Below are 22804 nucleotides of genomic sequence, written 5' to 3' on the forward strand. Positions count from 1 at the left end.
AATGCTTTTTATCAAGTCCATCACCATGACACAAGCCAGCATAAAACAAAAACATTCTCAAACAGACTGCGAGTATTGTGGGTAGCCAAGAAACTACAGAGGAAAGCAATACATTATTCGTAGTGAGATTTGATTGCTACTAGGGCAAAGCTAGAGAGCGATAGAGAGAGATAGAGAGGTTATATGTATATATATATGTATAGAAGAGCTTTTAGAAAGGCATGCTTGGGATCTACACATAAAGATATATTATTCTACGTTCATAGCGACAGACTTAAAGCGAAAGAGATACAGTATAGAGAAAGTTAGATTAGCACAGAGAGGACAGTTGCAAGGCAAGATTAGCATGCTTGCTGATCGAGAAGCTAACTTTTTACAGGACGTCAACGATACATAAAGCAGCTGTTAAAGGCTAGCGACAGTGCACACTATAGTATAAACTAAGCTATTAATTTGACGCTAAAGCTATTAAGAGGGACTACATGGTTGTCACTAGTTACCACAGCCCAAAATACATAAACCCTGCCTATTTCTTAAATGTATCTTCATAAAATGTGGTTTTAAACCTTAACCCTAACTTTAAACACCCTGCTAAACGTATGCCTAACCCTATCCTTAAATACATTTTTACGAAAAAGCCAATTTTGACTTGTGGCTATGGTAACTAGTGGAAACCGGACTACATATACCGTAGATTGTATTTCACAAGCTGGAAAGGCAAGGCGTTTCATGCACATGCAAAGGAAGTAAATCTAGTAGCAGCAGCAAGAGAAACAAAATGGCTGACTTTCCGACTACCACAGTGAGATTCCTATTTTTGTTTCTATGATTCAATACCCAATGTTGCTTGTGTCACAGTGTGCTTGACAATTTAAATAAGGCATGGAAAGATAGAATCACTTCAGAAAATAGATTTAAGGATGCAGCATTTTTTTGTATTATTTTTAAATATTTAAACTTCCATTGTTGAAGACAGTTGATGGACTTCATAATATCTAAAGATCACTCCAACTACAAAACAACGGAACAATAAAAGCAAGCATTTTCCAATCAAACCCGGTACTTCCAACAGACCCTTAAGTCGCCACACATTCAGACTAATGACAGTTTCCATTTTTTGTGTATGTCTTTTAACATCGAACTATGAACAACCATTGGACATTGCACATTATTAAGTCATCTTATGCGTTTAGTCTAAAGTGCACAATCTTCCCTTTGAGGAGAACTAGACAATACTGGCGATTGATACTAAGGCAACACAGTTACAAACACACAAAAGTACACATTGGCACATACTGTCAAGTACTGTATCACTTGTACACAAAAACCACAGGGCTTGAGTTTAGAAATGGCTTTGCGTACTCATTTGAAATCTACACTGTACCATAGTCGTAATCTGAAATGGTTTCCAAGATGAATTCGGAAAATTTCCTTTGAAAGCCAGTCCCTGAACACATGTATCTTTGAAGTAGCTATCATACGCTAATCAAGTCAAGTATTTTGACATAAAAACACAGGAAGAAGCAATATCAACTAACAGGGATGAAAATACTGTTCTTTCAATAGAGAAAATATGAATCTTTTTACCTCACAAATAGTGATTGATTATATGTCTTTTGTATACACAAATGCATACACATAGATATGTACTACAGTTATGGTATCTAAAAATTCTATTTACAACCTATGATTAAAAGGGATTGTACACTGACAAACCATGTTGAGGAAATTGTGCTTTTCTAACTTGTGTTCTAATGACAATGCTACAAAACCCCTGCTTATAGTGAAGCAGTGCTTGCCCTCTGCTGACCTATGCGATTGTCCATAACTTTTAACAATGTTTTTGCAAGTTATACATTTTTTTGACACTTGCATATGATCATCTAATTTTGTAGACTATTGAGTTGACCAAAATGATGCTTGTTAACTTTGTTTATTGGCCAGATAAATACGTAATTGCTTGAGAATTAATACACAGTAGATGCCTCAACCACAATGATAAGGGAGGCACCTCTCTTCCCTATGCTTTTGTGCAAGTGATGTCAAGTATAGCTGCAAGCCTGGTGAAGTGCCTATACTCAAAACAAAATTCTATCAGTTTCTACATGTAATTAATCGCTCATTGGCCCCATGAATAAGCAGTATATTGACCCAATCTCTTCACTCCACTTCAAATACAGGTTCTCTCCAATGAAGACTGCTCTAAAAGGTCTGATGTCTATCCCAAGAAGGTGACACTGCCACAGAATTACACTGAGTGTACAAGACATTACGAATACCTGATCTTTCAATGACATAGACTGACCAGGTGAACGATATGATCCCTTGATAAATCCACTTCAATCTGTGTAGATGAAGGGGAGGAGACAGGTTAAAACTCCATATTAAGAAGGTGTTCCTAATGTTTGGTATATTCAGTGTATATCAATTTACTGAGAGGTACAAACAACATGGCTGACTATACAACTTGGCCTGAATTACTCCCCGTCATGTGTTTCGGTCACACAGACCTAAACTCAGCAAAAAAAGAAACGTACCTTTTTCAGGACCCTGTCTTTCAAAGATAATTCGTAAAAATCCAAATAATTTCACAGATCTTCATTGTAAAGGGTTTAAACACTGTTTCCCATGCTTGTTCAATGAAACATAAACAATTAATGAACATGCACCTGTGGAACGGTTGTTAAGACACTAACAGCTTACAGACAGTAGGCAATTAAGGTCACAGTTATGACAACTTAGGACACTAAAGAGGCCTTTCTACTGACTCTGAAAAACACCAAAAGAAAGATGCCTAGGGTCCCTGCTCATCTGCGTGAATGTGCCTTAGGCATGCTGCAAGGAGGCATAAGGACTGCAGATGTGGCCAGGGCAATAAGTTGCAATGTCCGTACTGTGAGACGCCTAAGACAGCGCTACAGGGAGACAGGATGGACAGCTGATCGTCCTCGCAGTGGTAGACCACGTGTAACAACAGCTGCACAGGATTTTTACATCCAAACATCACACCTGCGGGACAGGTACAGGATGGAAACAACAACAACTGGAAATGCACAATCCCTCCATCAGTGCTCAGACTGTCCGCTATAGGCTGAGAGAGGCTGGACTGAGGGCTTGTAGGCCTGTTGTAAGCCAAGTCCTCACCAGACATCACCGGCAACAACGTCGCCTATGGGCACGAACCCACCGTCGCTGGACCAGACAGGACTGGGAAAAAGTGCTCTTCACTGACGTCAAAGGAATGAGCGTTACACCGAGGCCTGTACTCTGGAGCGGGATCGTTTTGGAGGTGGAGGGTCCGTCATGGTCTGGGGTGGTGTGTCACAGCATCATCGGACTGAGCTTGTTGTTATTGCAGGCAATCTCAACGCTGTGCGTTACAGGGAAGACATCCTCCTCCCTTGTGTGGTACCCTTCCTGCAGGCTCATCCTGACATGACCCTCCAGCATGACAATGCCACCAGCCATACTGCTCGTTCTGTGAGTGATTTCCAGCAAGGCAGGAATGTCAGTGTTCTGCCATGGCCAGCGAAGAGCCCGGATCTCAATCCCATTGAGCACGTCTGGGACCTGTTGGATCAGAGGGTGAGGGCTAGGGCCATTCCCCCCAGAAATGTCCGGGAACTTGCAGGTGCCTTGGTGGAAGAGTGGGGTAACATCTCACAGCAAGAACTGACAAATCTGGTGCAGTCCACGAGGAGGAGATGCCCTGCAGTACTTAATGCAGCTGGTGGCCACACCAGATACAGACTGTTACTTTTGATTTTGACCCCCCCCTTTTTTCAGGGACACATTATTCAATTTCTGTTAGTCACATGTCTGTGGAACCTGATCAGTTTATGTCTCAGTTGTTGAATCTTGTTCTGTTCATGCAAATATTTACACATGTTAAGTTTGCTGAAAATAAACGCAGTTGAAGTGAGAGGACGTTTCTTTTTTTGCTGAGGTGATATCATCTTGCACCCACTACACACCAGAGAGAGAATTGAAAGTGACATTAAATGAAAAGTGCTTTTGCTGTTGAGCATAAACATGGCTGCTTTGAAGAGCATTACTGTGGCGCTACTCTTAGAGCTGCTTGGTGTTAGTTGATTGACATTGTCTTTCTCCTTCACTGCTATGAGGCACGACTCTTTTCATCCTTCAGATTCTTTGGAAATGTGTTTAAATTCAGATACTACAGTTATGGGATGTGTTGGATTTGGAGACTTTGTCATTGTTTTCTAATACAAGTAGAAGTGAGTCAACCAACATTTAACCAAAACCACTGCTTGAAGTATGCAAATGTTAAGGCAGTGGACTGAGTTGAGATAAGTCGGAAGTGTTCTTTTAAACATGAGTGAGACTAGAATGTAGCTTACAATGGAATTTAACCACGTCTGGCACTTCCAATGTACCTTGCAAATGAGAAAACAATTAGAAAATAAACTCTTCCTCATCAACCTATTGCACTAGCATTTCATATCACAAAAATACATATAAAGTTACATCAATTACACTACTCTACACTAGGAAAAACTTTTACACATCCCCAGACCAAGGAGGTCCACGACAAAGCTGCGATACATAAATATGGATATATCTATAGATTATTTTTTTCTTCTCAAACATACCTTGTTATAATATATGACTTTGGAAGAAAGAAAAATGGATTACCAATACATTCACAACAAACATTTCATCCGTTTAGGGAAAAGGAGAGGGATATTTGGGTGACACAAGTCTTATAGATCCTGACCGAGCCGCTCGATTTCCTCGATAAGAAAGTCGATGTCCTCAAAGGTGGCCGCGGGGTTGGAGATGACCATGCGGAAGAAGTTGACCTTGTCCCCCTGTGGTTGGTAGCTGACCATGGTTGTCCCATACTCCATCATCCTGGCCTTGATCACTGGAGCCACCTAGACAACAAGACACATACAGTTGTGTTACAAAGAAAAAGTGTTAAGTGCTTTTCGACTATTACGAGGAAATACTATTGTAAAACAAGGTCACATGTATTTATTTAAAAATGTCAAGCCCCTTTTTGTGAAGCCTGGATAAATTGACAATTTCCTTTGACAAACAAATGGACACGAATCAACGTTTTATTCCCTAAAAAAAGGAAACTTCCAGTATTAAATGCCGTTCACTTTATCAAACCTCTGTGTTTTCAATGTGCGACACATCCCTGTAGTCAAGCTATAGTATCTACAGATGCACCAATTACATTCACTCAGTGGACAGGCCGAAAAGACAGCTACAGACAGCTGGGGTGACAAATAAATCTAACACCAACAAGGTTCACAAGAGTTCAGCAGAAACTGTGATGTTGAGAGGCTATCTTGCAATAAAACTTGGTAAAAGTCATTTATTTGTTGTTCAGTACAGTCTGTCTGGCTTTGTGGATTACATTCTCTGATGTGCAGAGGCAGATTCAATTACATGTTCTGGAGGAGATAGTGGGAGTGACACAGGCATAGCCGTGGGAAGTAGGGACGCTGAGGGTGCTGCAGCACCCCCTGAAATATATATATATACAGTTGAAGTCGGAAGTTTAGCCAAATACACCTTAGCCAAATACATTTAAACTCAGTTTTTCACAATTCCTGACATTTAATCCTAGTACAAATTCCCTCTTAGGTCAGTTAGGATCACCACTTTATTTTAAGAATGTGAAATGTCAGAATAATAGTAGAGAGAATCATTTATTTCAGCTTTTATTTCTTCTATCACATTCCCAGTTGGTCAGAAGTTTACATACACTTAATTAGTATTTGGTAGCATAGCCTTTAAATTGTTTATCTTGGGTCACATGTTTTGGGTAGCCTTCCACAAGCTTCCCACAATAAATTGGGTGAATTTTGGCCCATTCCTCCTGACAGAGCTGGTGTAACTGAGTCAGGTTTGTAGGCCTCCTTGCTCACACATGCTTTTTCAGTTCTGCCCACACATTTTCTACAGGATTGAGGTCAGGGCTTTGCAATGGCCACTCCAATACCTTGACTTTGTTGTCCTTAAGCCATTTTGCCACAACTTTGGAAGTATGCTTGGGGTCATTGTCCATTTGGAAGACCTATTTGCAACCAAGCTGTAACTTCCTGACTGATGTCTTGAGATGTTGCTTCAATATATCCACATAATTTTCCTGCCTCATGATGCCATCTCATTTGCAAAGTGCACCAGTCCCTCCTGCCGCAAAGCACCCCCACAACATGATGCTTCCACCCCCCCACTTTTCGCGCCAAAGTACGTTCATCTCTAGGAGAAAGAACGCGTCTCCTTCACAAGCAGTATGGCGGCTTGGGAAGTGCTCAAGAGAAATACAAAGGATAAAAGGCTATTTTACATGGGTGTACAGTATTTTTGTAATTCACATTTGGCTTAAAGGGGTAAGGAGGTACTACCAAGAGGTAGTGTGACAGTTTGTGAAGCTCAACTTTTCAGCTTAGAGCTTTACAGTAGCAGTGCTTTACAGATTCAAATCACCTGCAGGTCCACAGTAATCTTCAATTGACTTAGAATATATCTGGGGTATTAAGTTACACAAGGCAAATGGAACTTTGGAAACTTCTGCAAGTTTAGGCTTAATAAGGAAAATGGATATTGTCTTTAAAGGGAAAATCCACCAAAAAAACGATATTTTGGTATTTGTTTCGTTAGTGCACTGTTGGTACGTTGAATGTTTTTGCATGTCAGCAGTCGAATTTTCAACAGCCACTTCCTCATGATAATGCAACATGCTAGTTAGCTTTTAATGTTTGATCGCTTCATTTGTTTTAAGTCTATATGTTGAATCAGCAGGTCATGTTTTGATGTATTGTGGTCATTGTTTCTCCTTACTGATGTGTTGATGCTGTTTTTTGTTTTTGCTTTCTACCTTATGCGCATTGAGCATGGGAAATGCGCTCTACAAATGTCATATTATTATTATTATTATTATTACTATTATTACTACAGTCATTCCACACAAATCTGTTGCAGGTGTCCTGTTGTCATTGGCAACCCTGCAAATAACAATAAATAATCAACTCTGAATTGTGCCTCACTTGAATCAGTCCTTTGGCAAATGATTTTGTGTCCAATTGTTTCAAAGCACTGTTGAAAAACACTGGTGGTTGAAAAAAAGCTAGTCAACATGGATTCAGAATATCATGTCTTCCAGCACAGTCCCTAATTGTGCTAAATGGTCATCATTATGACAATCACCTCTGTCTGCGGGAAACGCAGAATATCAGTCCTGCTAAATATCTATACCCATAACGGATGGGGCATGTCAACACTGTTTTAATCAGGATGTTATCATGCATGTGTGAATGAGACAATGGCATAGATTCAATCAGATCAAGCGTTAATCGGGCAATAACAGACACTCCATAGCGCAATGTTTCGGCGGGTCAGAGGTGGAACTGCATTGGAGCCTTCAAACCAGTGAGCAGCTGCTCTTGCGATCATTGTCACGAAGCCACACCCGCCCCACACACTTTAGTAGTTCACCGCGAGAAAGTGAAGGCTATATAAAAATAATTACGCTAAAATGTAAAAATCATAAAATAAAATAATGAGAATTTCTATCAGCCTAATCGAGGTGTAGATTACATCTCACATTACAGAGTTCGAACTTGTAAACAAGGCTGGATGGGATTCCTGCAGCCAATGGCAATGTCCACTTTAGGTGTAATGCCACTTGTGGATTTGACAGCTCTAACTCAGTTCCACCTCTGACACTGCCAAAAGTATATCACGGCTAAAGTATATCAGATTTAATAGAGCCCCATGTGTGTTTGAGAGAGAGAGACAGAGGTCTCTATATATGGCTGGCACGCACATCATCTGTTCATCCTAATTGCAGATTAGAGGACCCCTGCTGCTGAGTGGCTGCCACAGTAACAACCCACGGCCAATGATTGAACTCATGGACAGTAGCCCCTCCCCCCCATATTCACTCCCTCCCTCCTCTCACAGTCCACAGAAACATGTCTGTCATTTAAGATTCTCTCATTCCAATTGTGCTATCGAGGTTGAGCGATTGAACTCTTATTTACATGCTTAATGACTTCCCAAATGCCTTCCATTTTTAGGCACAGGGGCTTTTCTACAAATTACATCAGAGGACTGCCATTTTGTTTCGGGTGAAGGAGACATGATGTGGACAACTAGTCCTTTACGTCTTACTGCTCACCTTGTGCAGGCGCTTCTTTTTCTCCTCTTTGTCCTCCATGTACCGCATGCCAGGAGGGAGGTACCAGAAGCACACGTTGGTGTGTTGAGGCTGGGACAATGCGAGATGGGAAGACGAAATGATTCATCAGTCAATCATTATGCTTTACACATGAACGCACACACACACTCGCTCGCGCGCGCACACACACGCTGGTGCACACATCAAATTGAGCTGGAAAGACAGGCGGGAAAAAAATCCATTAGAGAAACCATGGAATATTGGAATCCACTCAGGTTGTACAAAATAGAAAGCTCTCAAAGCAATCATGGCTGTCAATTTATCAAGCCAGCGCAGTGTATACTGAGCAATTCACACCCTGACAAAAGAACTCTGCTGTGAGTTCTGCTGTGTCGGGTGGTGCTGTCGGTGGCAGTGGTCTGAATAGTAAGCAGGTAGAGAGGCTCTCATTCATAGACCCTCTAGCTATGTCTGAGTGTCTCACATGTCGATCTCCTAGTACCAGATGTGATGGGAGAAAAAAATTCTGTCTGCTCACTGGTGTAAAGCATTCATTACCAATGGTTGACTGACCATGCATACCAGACTCATTTATTTAGCGGCAGTGTTGAGTCCCCGACTGCACTGATGTGGTGCTATGGTTCCAAGTTAACACCTGGACCAATGCCCAGGGGATTTGGACTATTCCTGCCTGTCACTCTATTGTGTTATAGTGGTTTCTGTCTTTTATATGGCTGTAATTATAAGCATAGCTAAATAAAAGTCATTTAAATGCCAGGGTGTCCATACTCTACCGCAGGGGTATTCAACTCTGACCCTACGAGGTCCGGAGTCTGCTGGTTTTCTGTTCTACCTGATAATTCATTGCAACCACTTGGTGTCCCAGGTCTACATCCGTCCGTCATTAGAGGGGAACAATGAAAAAACACACACAGGAAATGGCTTCGAGGTTGAGTTTTGAGGGCTCTATGGCATGGCTCAGCCCTACTCTATAGTATAAAATACATTCCAATTAGATTTGAGCCATTCACAACATCCTCACATATTTGGTTTGTTTTTTTGTGTTATCATTCATGTCGTTCAGTGTCTAACCATACAGCACATTTAATATGAACATACCTTTCCATTGAAGACCATCTCATATCCTTCCCTGTCCTTGATCTTGTTGTACAGGTACTCCGAAAGCTCCAGACACTTGTCAATCTGAGCCTCGAACCCGATGGTGCCCTATCGGTGAAGAGGAAAATGCTGTCAACAACACAGTAAAGGTAACAACAAAGGTGAAAAAAAGAGAGCTTATTTTAAAATCATACTAACGATAGCTAATATTTTTAAGTCCCAATAACTGATAGCAGGAACAAATAATGCTGTTTTCCTGTGGTGATTGACATTTTCCAAGAATGTTTCATAAATGTCTTGTCCAAATTAAAGAAGACACTTGGTACACTAAAACCCATAGTCCAAATGCAACACGAGCAAAAACAACTCCCTCCACACATCGCTGTCTTTTGCAATGCAGGTTGATGTCAGTTCCCATTGTAGCACTGTGATAAGCAATTCCCCCACTAGTCCTCAACTGTCAAGCTGCAGGGGTCAAACTAACTACTTGAAGACCAGGACAGGCTTTACATCCCAGCCACATGGTCAGAGGGAATCTATTTGTCTGGGATGTCCAGCATCACAAAGCTCACTATATTATACTTAACAGGACCATTTGTTGACTGAAGAAACAGAAGGCTACTAAAGGTTTGGAATTCATACTGCACACAATGTAGTCAAACAGACGTCAACAATGCAATCAAAAAAGCAATACACTGTACATTGTACTAGGCTGTAAAAGGCTTTTGGAATATATATTTTGAAATATACATGAGATAGTCCCTGGCAAAGAGAACAATAATATAATTTTTTTTAAATACCAAAAATATCAACATAAATGTTATCTAAAACAATCTGTTTTACAATTAATCAAGGCATGATGAAAATCTCTAGAGGGGATCTTTATTGAACTAAATGATCGAAAGAGAACTACATTTGCAATCAGTACTCTACCAACCTTAGCTCTCCACATGAGCCAGAGCTTGAAGATGTCCACATGACGTCCACACTGCAAGGCCTTGTCCCCCGTGTCGTAGGACAGGTCGTAGTGCTTGTCCTGCTGGAACAGGTAGCAGGCGTGCATCTGGTTGCAGTTTTGCATCAGCCCCTGGAGAAGAGAAAATAATCACTTAAACAATAAGGCCTGAGGGGGTGTAGTATATGGCCAATATACCACGGCTAAGGGCTGTTCTGAGTGCTAGGACTCAACCCTTAGCCGTAGTGTATTGGCCATATACCACAAACCCCCGAGGTGCCTTATTGCTATTATAAACTGGTTTCCAACATAATTAGTAGTACAAATAGATGTTTTGTCATACCCATAGTATACGGTCTGATATACCACGGCTTTCAGCCAATCAGCATTCAGGGCTTGACCCACCCAGTTTATAATTCCGATTATACAACAGTGACAATAGCTAGTTAATACATATCCTATAATCTCATTCGCTACAAGGTCATTTAGGATGGATGTGTAACTTAGTAATGACCTTAGTCATGTAGGAAAATACAGTAGGCCTCTAATTCTGAAATGTAACGAAAGAAGACATTGTGATGAATATATATGTAAAGGGGACTTTGACCCCTTACCTCCTCCCGGACCAGCAGGGCTGAGCACTGCAGTGGGACTGCCATCATCTTGTGAGGGTTCCATGTCACTGAATTGGCCCTGTGAATTGAAACAACAATGAGTACTTTTTCTGAATATTGATTTAAAAGATGAAAATTCATCATTTTAGTACATTTCAGTACGAACCTCTCAACTCCATCTAGCTTCCACTTGTGCATCCTGGACATGATGAGACTGCCTCCCCACGCACCCTGAGTAGAGAGAGAGATAGTGAGATGACCAAACTACAGAACACTTTGTAGAATGAGACTGAGTCTCAACATGAAGAGCCCCATTACACCACAGCATGTCTGAACTCAACCAGCCATATGTAATAACATACAGTTCATATTCCCGGAGTGACCCCGCTGACAGTTTCCTGCAAATACTGACGACTAGTCTCTATTTCATATTTTGTGGAAAGGGAGCTCCTAAACCTAAACTTCACCCTCACAGTTCTATGTTCGAAAATACAAGAATTCAACGTAAAAAGGCCCTAAACAAATCTAGCATGTCTGCAGTTTGACACTGATGGATCTCCTTTCTTGGTCTTAATAGAGGTGTCTCTATGTCATGCCTCAATCACCTCCATTACACAGAGTCCTTCGGTGAGAGAGGCCATGATGGGGAAGTCAGGGGAAAGGATGATTTACAGCCCCTGCTCCAGTTTCCTTAATCTCCAGTGTTACAGAGGAAACTGGCTGAGTGGCTGTCTCCTATCTAGGTCAGCTGAAAGCAGCAGAGGGGACTCAGATATATTACATGAATCAAACTCTGACTGGTGAGCTCTGTGTGCCCCTGTCCCTGAAACACCCAAAGCTAAATGCTATGGACTTACCATCTGATGAGGTAACAACAAAAGGATTCACCTAAAGTAACTTGAGTGTGTAATAGCCACTTGTATAGTGTAACTTAATGTAATTTTCCACCATAACAGGAGTCTTGCTCTGTATATCAGTTGGGACGATTCTTATCGGTCAGCTGTACAAAATCAGCATGTAAAAAAATATATGTTTTTTTAAGAGATAAAGTACACGTTTTTCTACTTACATCCACGTGGAACCAGACTTGGTACTTCTTACAAATATCTGAGATGGCAATGAGGGGGTCAAAGGCTCCGTAGACTGTGGTGCCAGCCGTCGCACTCACAAAGAATGGCACAAATCCCTAAACATAAAACATGAAAAGAAATCATTTGCATGTACGCAGTGTCACATACCAACATTATAACTATTTCCCATTATACACATGACATTACCGATGATATATTCTAGATAATAGCACAACACATTCCTGATCATCGTTGGGGTAAATTTCCATATGGCTGCACAGTATGAAGGGAAGAAATGACTTAATAGCCATTGCTCTTCAACAGGGATATGGATGGATGTGTCATGTGTGTATGAAATTACCTTCTGCTTGGCTTCCAGTATTTTCCTTTCAAGGTCAGCTGGTATCATTTTACCACTGTGAAGAAAGAAAAAAACAGGATTTCATTGCTTGAATGCTTTTGCCATTAAATGACATGTTCTGTTTTATTCTGCACCTGAGGCCTACTGTGTAGTTAAAACACTACAGTACCTCTCATCAGCTTTGATGCAGATGACACTCTCTGTACCAATGCCAAGGGCTGCTGCTCCTTTCTTGATTGAGAAATGACTCTAAAAGACACAGAAGTAGAGAAATCCCTCGCACAAGCTCTTCTCTTAACCTGATTACATTTCCTGTTTGATGCATTTCATTGAATGCTGCTATAAAGGGAATTCAAGACCAAGGAAAGAATAAAAAGAGATGAGCTGTAGTAACGTTGGAATGTTGCTGTCCAAGGCAAAGCAACGGCTTTTGGGAGTGTTCTATTTGAGCTGTTGTTTGCCCGAATTATTTAAATGTCCTGGGCCACTGCAGGGGAGAGGAGATAACAGCAAGTGTCCCTGTGTGCTGTACTGTCATGCAGAATGTCAGCAAATCAGCCTCACATTAGCTGTGGCTGCATGTGAAGGTGATGTCAGTCCCTTTTCTACAACATGAATGCATCAGTGATGGAAAATGTGACCTGGCTTTATATGGAACAGCTGGCCCAGCAGTATGCCAAAGGGATTTCATTGGGAATCTGACGCCCACTTTGCCAAACATTACCCTCTTTAAGTAGTGAACGCTGGATCCTTGTAATTTGACGTAATCTAAGAACAAAGCATACAATTATACTCCCTCACCAAGACATCACTATGAAGCAGCTAAATGAAATGCACAATAAATAAACACACACAAAAAAGGAAGTCAAAGCAAGAAATGTATAAAACGATAAATGAACAAATTAACAAATTAAATAAAGTGAAAATGAAAGATAGGAGTAAGGGGAGGGAGGCCTACATGCTCGGATGTGAAGGCTGCCAGTCTGGGGACTGATGACATTCCTTTCTCCTTCACTTCAGGAAACATCTTGAAGCGAGCCAGCAGCATGGCATACATATTGGAAATGGCACCACCTAGGGGAGAGAGGCGACGCACACCACTCAATCACTTGTGTTGTGTCACGATCATTTGGTACAGCCATCAGATGTCAAAACTCACATGAAGATAATGCTTTGGCTATTCAATAACACGGGGCTAAAAGTAAATGCAATGGTTATGTATTGGTAACATACATGTCTCGGGAGAATCTGTCTTAAATGTTTTGAGGAAATAATCCAAAAATACAATGTTTCAATGATGATAACATATATTTATTTACATGTCGATGTAATTGTGAAAAAGCATCAGTTTGCCTCGGTTATTATAACCTCCTATGTTTTTTTGTTGTTGTTATATGTCAACCAAGAGTCCAGAGGAGAAATGAAAGCAACCGTTATGTTGTAAGGGAGGAAGTGGTTTTATGCTAATTGACTGTGGAAAGTGTTCCATTTTTGTCATCAAAATGCTAATTTACACATAGCTGGAGATGTGCCAACCAATTTTCTGTGAATCTGATGGGGGGTTATAATTGGCGTCACCTACGCACCGGGAGAGAAGATTCCATCCCCTCGGCCATCCTCCCAGCCAATGATCTCCCTCATTTTCTTCAAAGTGACGTATTCCAGCAGCACGAACACTGGAGCCACCTCGTAGGTGAACCTGGATTGCACAAGAGAGATCACATGACTGAGTTACACAAAATATGTAATGGCAGACAAATGATTGAGCATCTGTCTTTTCTCCCCTCTGGAGGTTCACAACCGATTTGGCTTGAGAAACAGTTTATCATGGGCTCAGGTTTAACATGAGGGATGGGGTTATATAGCTCATAGAAGCTGACAACGTATTTCAAAGTCAAGACAGACAAAGCAAAACTTTGGGTTCATTGGAATGCACATAGCAGTAGATGTCAATGTACAACATTGCAATTCAACCACAAACACAGTGGAATTTACAAAGGTCATTGCAGGTTATGTAGGTTAAATGCATTACTATGTATGACTCTTTTCTCTACATTACAAAAGAGTTCAACATTCTCTGCATCATACAAACGGCTTGCTACACTGCAGCATGTCTGACTCCAAATTGATTACAAATGTATTCATTTTGGGGATTCAGTGCATTTAATTGTGCTAGCAGAACCCTTATTTCACTGAGCCATGACTCTCAGTATATATCATCCCCCACTCAGCCAGAAATTAACTTCCGATTAGCCTGAATCAAGCCAAAATGCTAATTTTCTCCTCTTGAATTGCCATGGGGATAGCGAAGGAGGGAAGGCGGCGAGGGGTGGGGTTAAATTAATACGGGATTGAATTATGTGCTGCCTTTCCTTTCAACCTTTCACATGCTCTCTTTGAGTGAGACTCCACTATCAGTGTGAGAAGTCGCAGCAGAGAATGCCCATGGATGGACCGGAAATGGAAATGATTGTTATTCTGTTTTATCATTTGAATCATGATGAGGCTAGTCATACTCACATGTTGGTGTTTGCGGTGGACGTTAGCCAATCAGCTGCAAGACCAACCATATCTAATCCTGTTGAGAGCTGATTGAAGTATCTGGGGTGGGCTAGAAGCAGAGTAAATTGTGTGAGATTACAGAATTTAGTTGTGGTCTTTTTTGGAAATGTCAGGCATATTTTCCTGTATTTCTGTTTTCCATACTATGCTTTTTATGTGATTCTGGTGCCTATGCCACTTGGCACAGCTTGGCATGTAAGGCTGTATGTAGCTCCTTCATAGTTGAATTCAGTTGTGGTGTGTTCTTGGAGTGACAACTATTAAGCTTGTATGGTCATGCTAGAACATTTTAGAGAGAAGGTGATTTCAAAACGTTTCCGTATTTTTTGACATTTTACCAGCCCTGAGGGGTATTCGTTTTAGTTTTGAAATTGAACATGGTGAGGATAATAGCATGGCATATATGGAACATGTTAGTGATTTTAGCATTGATACTGTCAAATTCGTTTGGAAATTGTATTTTGGGGAAGGACATCATGTCATTTCCATTTTGCTCCATATATTATGCCTTTCTTCATCCCGAATAGTGCGGCACGGGGGGGAAATTACCTAGCACATTTAACAGATTATGATCTCAAAAACATTAGATTTCCACCATCTATACATACCATCTACAGTCATTTGCTAAATAAAAACATGTAACGAAAACACACATGTAGGTCTGTTTTCTTGGATATGCCGCTGGATAGGCCTGGTTTATATTTGAATCTAAAACCATTAATGTATCTTTTTAAAACAATCTGCCTGCTGTACTTTAATTTTCGTCTGGGTAGCCCCAGGCCTAATTTATGAACAGGAACAACTCTTCAGAAGAAAACATTTAGCAATTAATTTCGTGTATATTGACCCAAAACGAATTTACAAAAAAAACATATAGATAGCTATAGGCTGAGTAAAACAGCAGACAGACAGGCAATATTGATTTTGAATTGTCCATTTCCTCTCATAAAAAAATCTGCGACATTAGCATTTTGTTGCAATAAATATATATCTTATAATACCTGTTTTGATAGCGTATTTCAGAGTTGCACGACAGCTTATCAAAATATCATCCAGTGTTTCTGGCTCATCCTGCAGTTCCCAGTTGTTTCTCTGGAGCAATTCATTGGGATAGTGGAAATCAATGACTTTCGTTTCCCTATCAAACGATTCCGTGATATATGCCAGCAAAATATCCACAACTTCTTGGAGAAAAGTCATTGTCTTCAAGTCACCATCCAACGCGGGTAGTAGATCTGTGAATCAATGTAAAAATGCAGGCAATTTGAATTTGAACTCTAAAGTGTCATTTTAACCTTGAAAATGAAGGACAGAGAGGCCTAGATTTAAGTAAGGAGAAAATGCGTATGAACTGTAGACTTATTAGGAAATAATAGGCTACATATTTACACCAGATACATAAGGCCATCGACTATTGTTTTTATTTGTTTCGAAGTGATAATGACTAACCTAAATTAATTATATGTAAATCAGAAAACATAACACATTTTTCAGTTCAAAATAATAGGTCTATACGTCAGTATGCCTACGTGGGTTTTAAATGGGCTTCTTGTTGAATTTGTTGAAGATTACTCTGTTTTTCATATGAATGATGCATCATGCGAGTAGGCCACTCATATCACGATTTCGTATGTGAAAAATGTATCAATATAGGCCTGTCATGTTTATAGGCCTACCTGTTGAATATAGATCTGAGAAACCGACAGTCGCCTCAGTCGCCTTTAGACAATTGCACGGTTTGTTGCATCCGCAGGTCCCAACCGTTGTCTCATCCAGTTTGGTAGATGTCGGCTCGGATGTTTTCTCGTCCTCTCCAGCAACACTGAGTAGAGCTTTAAATGTTTGTTTCAGTTCATAAAAATCAGAAAAGGAGGAAACAATTCAATGCACGATAAGCAATGAATATGTTGCGACAATGTTATATTGCTTCATATAGGCTATGCTAATATGCAAATTGGAGCTGTTTTTTCTTTTCCAGAACCAACCTACCACACAGTTTCGATCCAATGCCTCCAGGTAGTTTTTGGGCCGCCGCCTGGCACCATGCCCTGGCTGGAGAGAGCAAGTCAAAGACGGATGAATAATGGGCTATATTCAGGCTGTGTAACTTACAAATATTCAGAAAAAAACGTGCTGAAACAATGTGAACACAACCTCACATGAACATAATACGCTGTATTGGGCTACCAAATTCACAATAATAGGGCTACTAGCAATTTATATAATCAACATTTTTTAAGTCGTCTTAACCTTGACTAAGCCCATTTTGTCTAGGGGCTATATGCATGACATAAAAACAATATGTGACATCTTCTACCGGTCATTGTTAAGCCACATTTATCCTGGTAGCCTGAATACATTGTTTATGCGAGTTAGGGGTTGCAAGCGTTAAACGTTGATTTATCCAACCAAATAGGTTATTTCGTTTTCCCTTTAGGGACTCAAGCCGATAATACTCACGCGTAGTGGGGCTTTGGTTGCTGGTATTATCACCAGCATTCTCTGGCGCGCCAAGACCCCAAAATCCGTGTGATGCCATTGCAAACAGTCGCCAGCAGTTAAGAGCTATATGAAAGACGGACAAATAGCGCCCATTCAACCGGGGGGAAATGTGCCGAAGGGAAACGGGAGCTGTTCAGAGACGTGGTGCTGAAGCTGTCTGTCGACTCTTTTCCAGCTGCACAAAATCAAACTGTGCATTCAACAGAGACACAAACGAAACTGCAAAAGTGCTAAAAACGCAGCGCTCTCTTCACCGAGACTCTTCTCTGTACGCAGGCGACCACAGGTATACAGATGGAATGCCAGGCATTGTCTTCTCAGAGAATTCGGTAACAGTTACCCAGAGCCCCTCGCGATTCAGTGTAAAGCGCAACCTCTCACCACTGGGTAAAATACAAGGCTATGTAGTATGGCAGAGTGTAAGAGTATGAATATATCCGTATTGTGAAAAAAGGCGATTTCACTAAGGCCACTTTCAGGAATAAGCACTACCATGCAGAGTATAATCCAGCGGTGAAAAGTAGAGCGCAGGGTTTGCTATATTAATGGTATAAGCAACTTAATAAAACAAACGTGTCCCACCGTAGTGTTAACCTGGTTTCACGTCACTAAATAAATTCCAATGTGATTCAGTTCATGACGAACTGGGTTGCGTCATGAGTCGTGACCACACATCTTTGTCCCCCTCCTGCTGTGTGCGTGGAACTCAACATCAGAAACAGTCTCATTTAAACTGTTTTACTCCAGCTTGGCTGCCCTGATAATTCATTGATCCAAAACTTTTTTATGCCTTGGCGCCTCCTATCATTGCCCCCCTCCGGTCAAGGAAACGTAACGCGGTGTGGAGTGGGAACGCGTGGGTCCCCCTCGCTCCGCTAGAGTTCAAACCTAGTACTCCATGGAGAGTGGCGTTCAAATCCGCGGTCCGTTTATTGTGCCTGGCTCTACGTCGGCCATGGCTAGAAGGGCTCCAGCCTTTGTCAAATGAATGTCAAAAGTTGAAATGTTTTGATTTTCAGCTAACCCTAACCATTTTCCTAAACTTAACCTAATTCCCCTAACCTGCTACGTTAATTCTGCTGCATAAATTCTCCTAACTTGCTATGAAAAGTCGAATCTGACGTTTTAACTTGACAAAAGATGTAGACCTTCAAACCATGACTGTCAGTGCTGTCCAAAAGCCTTGCATCCAGATCCCAGATGGCTATATCGGTCTGCTAATACAGGACTAGTAAAGCCCCAGTGCACTACCTTTGTAAAAAAAAATAATACCGTAACAATAATAATATATCTATATTTTGTATTCATATTTTTTTGTGATTCATATTTGTCAGCATCCCTACTTCCTGCGGCTATGCACAGGCCTACAAAAAGAAGAAACATAGCTATGAGGTCATCTGGGAAAATAGGGATGTGTTTTGTTTTGGGGCAGACTACATTCTGTTGGATGCTATCATCAATCAGTTGTGCTGCTAGTGTGACCACTGAGAACACATCACAAGTGAATCAGTAACAAACCCTGTGGGCTTTTCTGCTTTAAATGTCACACTTAAAGGTTACGGATTCACTCAACAACAAAAAATGCTAAGTTAACATAAGGGAAATACGTAGGAAAGTTGAATAACACTGCAGCTCCGTGGTTTGCATTTACGTAAGTGGTAATATATTTGGACAATTTATTAAACAGTGTTCAAATTATTTCCACATTATTCAACCTGAGCATGGGAAGTAGAGTGTGTAAAGTCAAAACAATTCACAGGGAATGTAGGCATACCTGAACACAACAGTAATGTTGAAAGAAATTCTCAATCTACATTAGGCAATACAATCTACACTGTTAAAATTAAGTGCTTTGTAACACCAAAACGAGTGGCAACTGAGCTGCCACCAACACGAAGGAGATAAAACCTTAAAGTTTCTGGAGTATTGAAACACATCATCCTGAGAAGTGTTGAAGCAATACATGGTGTCAGTGGCGACCCTATTCAGGACTGCCCCACCTGTTTTGAGCCCCACCTGTTTAGCAAAAAAAAAAGAAGCCTGTTTTGCATGTTATTTTGGCATTAATACGCATAACATATCATTTTGCAAACAAAGTAAAAAAATAATAAAAATGTAATTAATAAAGCCGCATACAAACATGGTCTCCTTTTTTGCTTTCTAAGGCAGCTACAAAATGCAGGTGTTTCAGCCAAGCTCAGTGCTTTCTGTGGTGGTGGGGCAGCCAGCGGAACATACGAAACATAGGGGTTGGTAATGCTCTCTAGCTGTGCCATGATTAGTTCAGTGTTCTGTCACTCATGGGGACACTTCGTCTCTGCAAAATCTACAGGGAGAGCTAGAAAGTTCAAGCCCCGTAGGTGCTGCCATAGATTTACAGTAGAAGTACCCATCCAATAAGGCTCAAGGTCATTGGCCACAGATAAAATTACATCGGTTCACGGTTTATGTACCAAAGCTTTGATTAGACTGATCATGTCAACATCATACTTTCAAAATCTTAGCTAGCCAGCTAGACAAGCAGTCATCATCATGAATCAAGTTGACAATCTACTGGCAAATCCTTTTCAGTCCTTGTCATATGACGAGAAATTATAGATAAAACGTATTGTGCTCATCGGCCATTGGACATAAACATTACACAACAAGTTGGAAATCGCAAATTCACCAATGAGTGGCTTGGAAGGAATCAGTAGCTAACTGCAAGCGTTGCAAAGCAATTACTAGCCTGCTATTCAGTGGAGTGGGTGTGTGGTCCAAGTCTGGGTTTAAGGGTCTCTTTTCCAAACTTAAAAGGATAAACATTCACATGTAACATGGGCCAGAAACGGTTGAATACATTGGCCCTGCTGTCAATCCTGCATGACTTCTGCCGCGTTCAAAACAACTGGAAACTCTGAACTGGGAAATCTCAGATTTCAGTGAGTTCAAGACAACTGGGAACTTCGAAAAAACAAGCTCAGACTGGGAAAATACTTTTTGAACGGTCATCCAACTTGGAATTCCAAACCGGGAACACATGACACTATCTAGAGCTCCGACCTGAAGATCACTGATGCCATGATTCAACCTTGTATTTTTCACAGTTCCCAGTTGCCTTAAAAGCACTATAAATCCAGAGAATGCCAGACTTTGATTTAAAAAAATGATGACAAAATTTGCCCACAAGAAGGACCCCCACACCACCTTCCTGTTCAAGTGAGCACAGCACGACAAGATGAGTCCAAAAATGTCTTGTATGCTGCTGCATAAATTATGTAATCTGCCAGGGAGATATGTATACTGTAGCTAAGAAAGTAATACTAAGTGTATATTATGTAGTAAGCTGTTAGTAGCCAATGTGTCTCACCCTAATAATTGGGTCCCTTCCCCACTCATAATTTAGCTTACTGTTCTGACTTGGTGGTGCACATGTAGCCTATAGCCTGTATTTGAGAAATGTAATCATCGAATATTGTAAGAGCTTTCATTGTCTGCTTTATTTTTCCTACGGTTCTGACTTGGTGTAACAGGGAGAATACTGTAAGATCGACCCATGTTCTGAATTTTGTCACTGTACATTTCAAAAGTGCTTAACAAATAGTTATATTGTCTACATTCGTCTTAGCTCGCTCATTAATGTCTCAATCGAATTTACGGATTGCCTCTTTTCCGCTCATCGTTCCCTTATGCCATAGTATGTACATCTCAATTGCCAGTAGAAACCACATTTGTTGAAGCAAGTCAGCCATATCAACTTTTTTAAAATATAAAGCCAGTAAATAAGGCTGAATGAACTGTTTCGGTGTCAGACAAGTCTTCTCTGATAGCCAGGTGTAGCAGTGGTAAGGATTCATTCCATGGTTCTGAAAAGAAAACTGCTGTTGGGACAGCTTTATGTAGGCCCTAACCATTTGTGGGCACAGTTTGTCACCGTTATAGTGCAATTAATGTATTGTTTAGTATCGTGTTGTGTAGTGGCTTCCCTGTCATGCATCCCCATGACATTTCTTTTGTTGATGTTTTCCCCACCAAGATTTACATGCTAAAATCACCACTGCATGGTGTGTTGTAACACCACTTAATAAAGTGTTGCACAACACCTTGCCAAGGACTGGGAGCCCTACCAAAAAAGGTTGAAAAAACTATATTGGTATTTCGTATTCTGTTTAGTGCAGAATTAGATAACTTCTCTTTTGGTGCCGTTTCCTCCCTCTATAGTTTCTAAACACTATAGAAACTATAGAGGGAGGAAACGGCACCAAAAGAACACTATTATGGTATTTCAAATCCTGTCTAGAGCAGAGTATTTTATTGTTTAGCATTCATTAATGTGTCTGTTCATTTGCCTGTTTAACCCACTTTGGCAACAGTAACTCCAGGTTTTGCAACATGTTTTGCAATTTCCTCTTCCATCAAAAGTTAGAAATGTGGGAATGGGTTTTCTCATCATTGAACATTAAAAATGCAGTTTTTGATATCCGCTCATCATGATCCATTACACCTTATGGTGAATCAAGCTGCTTAATACTAAACTATACTGTAAATATACTTTTCTTTCTTCAAACATTCATACACCATTGTGTAAAATAAGAATACATTCTAAACACTTTTGAATTACCCATAATCCTCTAAAAACAGAGCCATGTGGCACGATAGGATTCAAACCAATTAGTTCAATATCTCAAATTTCTCAGGCTTTGGATCTCCTCATAAAATATCTTAACTTTTAAGCCACATGTTAAGTTGGATTTATTTTTAAATTGTTGGGTAAAATTAAACGAACAAATCATTGAAATGACTTGCAATCATTTTTAGTAAGTATACCGTATGTTTTTAGTTTTTTTATTATAAATTTCAATTCACCCTAGAATCTTTTTGTGGTGGGGTGGTTGAGTTTGTAAAACTTCAATAAAATTCAAATGAAATGTACCATTTTACTGCCCCAGAATTCGAGGGTTCAATTCTTACTTCTGCCTGTCCCACTTTCACTCCTTCTCTATCTCCTCCTGTTTCCAGTCTAAATAAAGCATTGAAAAAAGGTAGATTCCACAAAAAATATTATCCACAAGTCCTCATCAATCAATATTTAGGCTATAAATAATTTGCATTTCTTAACTATTTTGATTGTGTATTTTTTTTATGCTGCCTTTTACATGCACTAAAACCCCCAAAACTGTTTTCACAACACCAATATTCAGATTAAAAGAACCACTTTGGGTGTTTCAGAGTACTTCTAGTCTGTTTTAAAACCCTTTCTGTGTATCAGAACACTTACATTGGGGTCGACATTCAAACCCCCTCCTAACACCAGATCCCAGGTAAGGTGCACTACTTTTCACAACTCTCCCCAAAAATGTCCATGCCAGGGCAAGCTGTCAACATCCCCAAGGGCTCTCTTAATTAATAAACGGTTAGAGCCACATGGAAGGTAAGCCGAAGGATGGGGCTTGGCAGACGGACGGACAGTTACTCTTAAAGACG

At 40.5% G+C, this 22804-nt stretch overlaps 1 protein-coding gene across 1 annotated transcript; it reads right to left on the reverse strand.

The window, feature by feature from the left end:
• Window positions 1-3777: 3777 nt before the first annotated feature.
• On the reverse strand, window positions 3778-17904 carry LOC139367107 (glutamate decarboxylase 2). The gene is made up of 16 exons (XM_071105157.1): window positions 17300-17904; window positions 16829-16891; window positions 16516-16671; window positions 15841-16074; window positions 14798-14888; window positions 13864-13976; window positions 13236-13351; window positions 12447-12526; window positions 12278-12332; window positions 11916-12032; window positions 11013-11077; window positions 10847-10925; window positions 10215-10364; window positions 9278-9385; window positions 8159-8248; window positions 3778-4898 (listed from the first exon to the last, which is right to left on the reverse strand). Exons 1-16 carry the CDS (start codon window positions 17376-17378, stop codon window positions 4725-4727), a joined length of 1770 nt encoding a protein of 589 aa, XP_070961258.1. The 5' UTR covers window positions 17379-17904; the 3' UTR covers window positions 3778-4724.
• Between the last annotated feature and the right edge of the window lie 4900 nt (window positions 17905-22804).

Source organism: Oncorhynchus clarkii, chromosome 15 (genome assembly GCF_045791955.1).
Source record: "Oncorhynchus clarkii lewisi isolate Uvic-CL-2024 chromosome 15, UVic_Ocla_1.0, whole genome shotgun sequence".
NCBI lineage: Eukaryota > Metazoa > Chordata > Actinopteri > Salmoniformes > Salmonidae > Oncorhynchus > Oncorhynchus clarkii.

What these genes read in the sequence shown, in the direction of transcription:
- LOC139367107 (XM_071105157.1), bottom strand. Translation starts at nt 17,378, where the DNA reads ATGGCATCACACGGATTTTGGGGTCTTGGCGCGCCAGAGAATGCTGGT. An exon ending in CAGCCTTCACATCCGAGCAT is followed by an intron (nt 12,527 to 13,235) that starts GTAGGCCTCCCT and finishes TGTGTCTTTTAG; the next exon opens with AGTCATTTCTCAATCAAGAA. An exon ending in GGCTCATGTGGAGAGCTAAG is followed by an intron (nt 9,386 to 10,214) that starts GTTGGTAGAGTA and finishes CTTCACCGATAG; the next exon opens with GGCACCATCGGGTTCGAGGC.